General features: G+C 32.8%; 2 protein-coding genes and 1 non-coding gene across 3 annotated transcripts in view; 2 read left to right on the forward strand and 1 right to left on the reverse strand.

Annotated features, from left to right (window-relative positions):
- On the forward strand, positions 2,908-5,528 carry LOC107631158 (rop guanine nucleotide exchange factor 5). The gene is made up of 7 exons (XM_016334506.2): positions 2,908-3,226; positions 3,603-3,719; positions 3,816-3,970; positions 4,075-4,149; positions 4,230-4,520; positions 4,607-4,963; positions 5,043-5,528. Exons 1-7 carry the CDS (start codon positions 2,908-2,910, stop codon positions 5,526-5,528), a joined length of 1,800 nt encoding a protein of 599 aa, XP_016189992.1.
- TRNAP-AGG lies at positions 5,842-5,913 on the reverse strand. The gene has a single exon. It is a non-coding gene; the product is annotated as a tRNA-Pro (tRNA).
- LOC107634668 overlaps positions 6,154-6,450 on the forward strand; it is a gene marked incomplete in the record, with an annotated part of 855 nt that continues 558 nt past the window's right edge. The window contains 1 exon segment of the mRNA XM_016338095.2: positions 6,154-6,450. Coding sequence (XP_016193581.1) covers positions 6,313-6,450 — 138 coding nt within the window.

Consider the following 6,450-nt stretch of genomic DNA (forward strand, 5'->3'; position numbering starts at 1 on the left):
ATTTGTCATTTCAGTATTTATTATTTTTAAAATGTGCTAATAGGACTTTTCAATTTGTTTTACGGTGCAATAAAAAAATTTGCTAGCAATGCCAATGTCGGATTGATCCAAAATGGGTGATACATACAGTTAAAAATACGCTATTTTGGTAAGAAAATTGCTTAAATTTTAAATCTTACCTAGTGAGTATTCCGTAACTTAATTTAACCTGTTAAACAAATTAACTACTAACTAAATTGTTTGTCTTTTTGTAATTAGGATAAAAAAGTATATTAATAGCTGGATATTATGATGCTATATTAATAGTGTATTAATGCTTATATTTATGGGCCGAGTTAAATAAGGATGCTACCCTTTTTAAGGCAGCATGAATCTAACAACCGTTCGGTATTTATAACTTATAAATATCATCAAGCACTTTGATTTCATAATAAGATCATATTTGGCCGATTTAGACAAAATATTTTAGATGTGCAAGATGAATAAATGGTCAGAGAGTAAAGTATTGTTTTTGTTTCTAACGTTTGGGATAAGTTCCAAAATTAATTTTAGTATTTCAATCGTTCTATTTAATTAAGTCTCTAACATTTTAAAATTGACTCAATATTGTCCTACGCAGTGAGATAAAATTGAGACGATTTTGAAACGTTAGGAACTTAAATAGGACGAAAACATTGGGGACAAAAACGATACATAAAAATAAATTAATTTTATTCTTCAATAATATCAATTTTTTACAGTATATACTAAGTAAATTACAGTTAATCACATTATTTTTATTATAAATTAATTAATTTTTTTTATAATTTTACTCTTAAAGTAATGTAATTTTTTTATAAATAAATAAATTTTATACTTTTATTCTAAATAATAATATAATTTTACTTTCATTACTTAATCGCATTACTTATCATTTTTTTTATAATTTTACACTTTCATTCTAATCACATTATATTATTTATTTAGAATGAAAGTAATGTGATTAAGTGTAATTTACTTATATGTAATTAAAAAATAATTGAATACTAGGTACAATAAAAAATTGATATGTATCATTTTTGTCTTCAATGTTTTCGTCCTATTTAAGTCCCTAACGTTTCAAAATTTCTCAATTTTGTCCCGCCGTCAATTCTGTTAACGGATTCCTAACTACAGGACAACATTGAGTCAATTTTAAAACGTTAAGGATTTAAATAGAACAATTAAAACGTTTAGAAACAACTTTAAAATTTACCCTAAATATTAAAGACAAAAAAGATACTTTACTTATTGTAAAATTTAACAGTTCATGTTAATATAGATCATGCTAACGTATCACTATAAAATTAGAATTCTAATAAGTTATTACTACTTGCCAGCTGTTTTTACTTTTTATTACAACTTTAATCGTTACGATATGAGGCTACTTTTTTTTTATATTGGTTAAATATATGTGTAATACATTGTTATTGAAAAATTAGGTGTTTTTTTTATATGGTGTTTTATTCAAATCGGACGGTCCGATTTGTTTGATAAAAAAAATAAACTACAACTCGGAGGGTCCGATTTGCTTGAAGAAGAAAATAAACACCAAATCGGAGGGTTTGATATGTATTTTTTATTTTTTTTAATTTGTTAAAATGAAAATCAGACGGTCCGATTTCAACATTAAAATTTTTTTATTTTCAAAATTACAAATCGGACCGTCTGGTTAGTTTTGTTTTTTTTTTCCTTTTTTAAATCAAAACGGATTTTTAACTTTTTTATTTTTTTTTCAAACTCAAAACGGAGGGTCTGTTTTCTACTAACACCATATATATATATAAAATATCTCTCCTCTCACACATTGTTGTATTACTACATTCTCTTCTCCATATAAAAAATCAAAAGCGACGATATGATGTAGCATAAAATTATGTTTGATATTCCTACATTGATAACTTTCTCAAATCAGAGAAATACCGGCATGATATTGGAACATACTTAATATGAATTTTAAGAGTAGCAATAATTTTTTAATTAAAAATAGAGAAAAGATTGAAAATTAAGAGTGTAATATTGTCACTCTTTAATTGATAATATTTCTCTCTTGATGTATATTATTCTGAAATTATTCAATAATATTTTTTTTACTGTATATAAAAGTAAAGTAATAAAAACAAGAGATAATTTTGAAAAATCACACACAATAATAAAATGGAATTATTAATTGTGACTTTGAGACTTGAGAGTAAGTAATATTACTCTCTAAATAATTACTATTAATATATTAAATATATTTTAAGAATAAATTATAACATTCTGATTGCGTTAGCATAATTAAAGTACTAGTTTGGCATAACAGTACTAATTTCGTTGCTAAAGTACACTTACAAAAAGACACAACAAATTAATTATTCAACTGTGCATAGGGGCAATAATGTAATTTGAGGTATTCGTCGTTTTGCACAGCAACCAGTTTTCAAAAATTGTTAATAAAAATGATATAAAATTTGAACGTACGCATTACTCTGAGAGCGAAAGCCAGAGAGAGACGTTGGGACATGGCAGGTGCCACTTCCAATTGCAAAGCTTCAAACTTGAAATCAAATTTCCGAACTTTCTAACACTCTCTGTATCAAATGTGCTTCCTTTTTTTGAAGCATCTCAAAACACACAAACTTTACGGAAAAGGCCACACGTCTTCATCATTTCATCGTCTTTTTTCGTTTCAAAACAACCTTAGAATTGGTCCCTCCCTATAATAACAGTATCACATTTCTCCTCTTCCTTTGTTCCTTCCATGTCCAAGCCTATGTTACTGGGACCTGGTGAATCTTATCTGGGTCAGTGGTGAAGTGAGTGGTGACTTCCCCTTTTGCCTTTTCATATATATAAGCTTGTGTTGTGTGTGGGAAGTGAAAGAGAATTTGTAGTTAGGTGTTAAAGATGAGTGCTTTGTCTAAGAAGAGTGAAGAATTTCGGAAGAAGAGAGATGGGTTGGTTAAGAAAGAGTCGTTAACTGATTCCACTGCTGAGTCAAGAGAAAGCAGTTTCAGTGGATCAAATTCAATTTCCTCATGTTCATCAAATGAAGAAGCAAAAGCAGCAAAAGGGTCTTCTTCTCCATCTCCACCTGCTCCTCCTCTTGGATGGCCTATTCTGAAAGCTGCAGTTTCCAAGTGTGGGAAATCTGATGAAAAAGATAATGATCAAGAACATCATTTGGATGACACAAAATTTAGTAGTATTGGTTCAAAAGTGTCAGGTCAGTTTCTCGTTATTTAAGAAATCTGTCTTGTTTAATGATATCAGAACTATAAAAGTGGTTGATGTGCTTGAATTTTCAAAAGTATAACGATGACAAGGCTTTTTTTTTTTCAGTTTAATTATTCATTGGAATCTAATAATCCCTTTTCATGTCGGTTTAGTTGTAGTTTATTCTCCTAAATCATTTTTCTAAATATCCTGTCAATTTTTCAAATAAGGAATTTTTTTTTTTACTGTTTGTTCTGTTTTTAAGATAATAAATGTATTTCACTTTTACCTTATTTAGTAGGAAGTAGAAGAATTATTAGAAGATGATTTAGGATGATATATGATTATTGCTAGTAGGTTTGTTAATTCCTTTCAAATTGGAGCAGATGCTGAAATGATGAAGGAAAGGTTTGCAAAATTGTTGCTTGGTGAAGACATGTCAGGTTCTGGGAAAGGGGTTTGTACTGCTTTGGCCATCTCAAATGCTATCACTAATCTGTGCGGTATGCATTTCCTTCTTCTGATACTTTCAAACTTCAAAGTTCGAATTTAAATTGTGCAATTTAATTCATTTTGAACTTTTATTGCAACGTGTGTAGCCACTGTGTTTGGACAATTATGGAGATTAGAACCTCTACCTTCTGAAAAGAAAGCTATGTGGAGAAGAGAGATGGAATGGCTTGTTAGTGTTAGTGATCACATTGTTGAACTAATACCTTCTTGGCAAACATTCCCTGATGGAAGCAAGCTAGAGGTAAATTTGGATTGAGTCCTAAATTTTCAAGTGCGGTTTCATTCAACAAAAGTGGAATATGAATCATAATGTTTCTATTTCGAATATGTTGCTTTATTCTGCAGGTAATGACTTGCAGGCCAAGGACAGATATTTTTATCAATGTTCCAGCGCTTAGGAAACTTGATAACATGCTTCTCGTGAGTGATGAATCTTGTTGTTTGAATGCACACTACATTGGTGATTGTTGTCACATGTGAATTTATACTTTCTATTACAGGACATATTGGATGGTTTCACCTCCACTGAGTTCTGGTATGTTGACCAAGGAATTGTAGCCCCGGAAGCCGATGGAACGGCCTCATTTCGCAAGACGATTCAACGGCAAGACGAGAAGTGGTGGCTCCCCGTGCCCCGTGTCCCCCCTGCAGGTCTTGGCGAAAACTCAAGAAAACAATTGAATCACTCAAGAGAATGTGCAAACCAAATTCTAAAAGCAGCCATGTCCATAAACAGCATTGCTTTGGCTGATATGGAAGTTCCAGAATCATATTTGGAATTGCTTCCTAAGGTTTCTTATTGTTTAAATTCTTACACTTTGATGGAACAATTGCTGATTAATCTTTCTAACCAAAATATGATTGAAACCTGCCTCAGAATGGAAGGACATGCTTGGGGGATTTCATTTACCGTTACATCACATCAGATCAATTCTCTGCTGAGTGCTTGCTAGATTGCTTAGACCTCTCCTCTGAGCATGTTGCACTAGAGATTGCTAACCGCGTTGAGGCGGCGATCTATGTGTGGCGCCGGAGAGCTCACCCGAGACCCTCACCTAATCCGAACCGTTCAACTACAAAGTCCTCTTGGGAGATTGTTAAGGACTTAATGGTAGATGGAGACAAGAGAGAAGTGCTAGCAGACAGAGCTGAAAGCATTCTAAATTCCTTGAAGCAGCGATTCCCCGGCTTAACTCAAACTACCCTTGATACCAGCAAGATCCAATGCAACAAGGTTCCATACATTTCTCTTTTATCCAATCCAAATATTATAAAAATGTTGTTATTGACACATTTAACTCTTTCAATTTTAGGATGTTGGAAAATCCATATTGGAGAGCTACTCAAGAGTGTTGGAGAGCATGGCTTTCAACATTGTAGCACGTATTGATGACTTGCTATATGTGGATGACCTGACCAAACACTCGGATAGGTTTCCATTGGTTCCTAGTAGCACGGTTAATGTGGTGTCTCAGCAAAAGGTTTCGCGTCCGTTCTCGGTGTCTCTCTCTGGCACTCCACACAAAGCAGGAATCGGCACACCTAGCTTTTCTCCGGCGCCATTGATTAGTCCTGCAAGAGGGGAGAGAACTCCTTTCCTCCGCAACAACAACAATAACATCATGAAACCACATAGGCGGGGATTTGGGGTCAGAAGAGTCTTGTCAAATTATCTTGGAGTAGAGACAAAGGCAAAGATATGTAGCAATTCTACAGAGGTTAATTCTTCAAATCTGAATAACAAGAAGAATGAACAACAACAACAAGCAGCTCAGACCATAAAGAACAAGACAAAGTGATGGACAAGGAACTACCATGTATTATTGTTCACGAATATTTGTTGCTAGTTAGAATTCAAATTCCTAGTTATTAGAAGCAGAAGTAGTTGGTAACGGTATAGTATATGTATTTGTATTTAAATTTGCTGAAATTCATTTTAGTATTTAAAATGATATCTAGTCAATTACTTGAAAATTGAAGGTACTAGAGTTCTTTTCTTAAATTATTTTTATACATTCATACGTAGCAAAATTAGCAAGTGTGGGGAAAAAATTGAAGGAATAAGGGCACTGATGGGGAAAAAATGTAATTGAAAATATATCATAATAGAGTGGGGCATTCCGAGAATTGAACTCGGGACCTCTCGCACCCTAAGCGAGAATCATACCACTAGACCAAATGCCCTTTCTTGTTTCAGTGATTTTCATTTAGGTTACTGAACCTTTTAAGCACTATTGATTAATAAAAATACTTTTTATATATTAAAATTAGTCATCAAAATTAATTACTATATATTTTATATTTTTTATTGATTTTGTATGGTTAATTAATTAATACTGCTGTTTACTAATCAGGTTGCGGAATGCGGACCAAAGTCCTAATTGCACATGGCAATTATAATTATTTATGAATTTTTTTTTTCCATAAAGAAAATTAAAATTGTTTGAACTTTGGAGAAACATTTTTTTTTCTTTTGGTTTAGCAAACTTTACTCTTTGAGAAGAAAGAGTGGAAAGGACAAAGACACTGTGGAGTTCCGACGACGACGCGCTTGGAAAGATCACGACGAAGAAACAAAACGCAATGTCGTCTTCGTCGTTCACGAGGCTCCACATTACAGCACTGGACGCTATCGTGAACGTGAACTCCCTCTTCACCCTCGCCGTCTTCGTCGGCCTCTCTTGGAACCCCAACGACCCCTCTAACAACCTCAACGCCGAT

The sequence above is a fragment of the Arachis ipaensis genome, chromosome B03 (assembly GCF_000816755.2).
Source record: "Arachis ipaensis cultivar K30076 chromosome B03, Araip1.1, whole genome shotgun sequence".
In the NCBI taxonomy this organism is placed as follows: Eukaryota; Viridiplantae; Streptophyta; class Magnoliopsida; order Fabales; family Fabaceae; genus Arachis; species Arachis ipaensis.

Bases quoted from the DNA above. Each gene is read 5' to 3' on its own strand.
- LOC107631158 (XM_016334506.2), top strand. From the start codon at position 2,908: ATGAGTGCTTTGTCTAAGAAGAGTGAAGAATTTCGGAAGAAGAGAGAT. The intron at 4,521-4,606 runs GTTTCTTATTGT...AACCTGCCTCAG, and splicing joins ATTTGGAATTGCTTCCTAAG to AATGGAAGGACATGCTTGGG. The intron at 4,964-5,042 runs GTTCCATACATT...TTTCAATTTTAG, and splicing joins GCAAGATCCAATGCAACAAG to GATGTTGGAAAATCCATATT.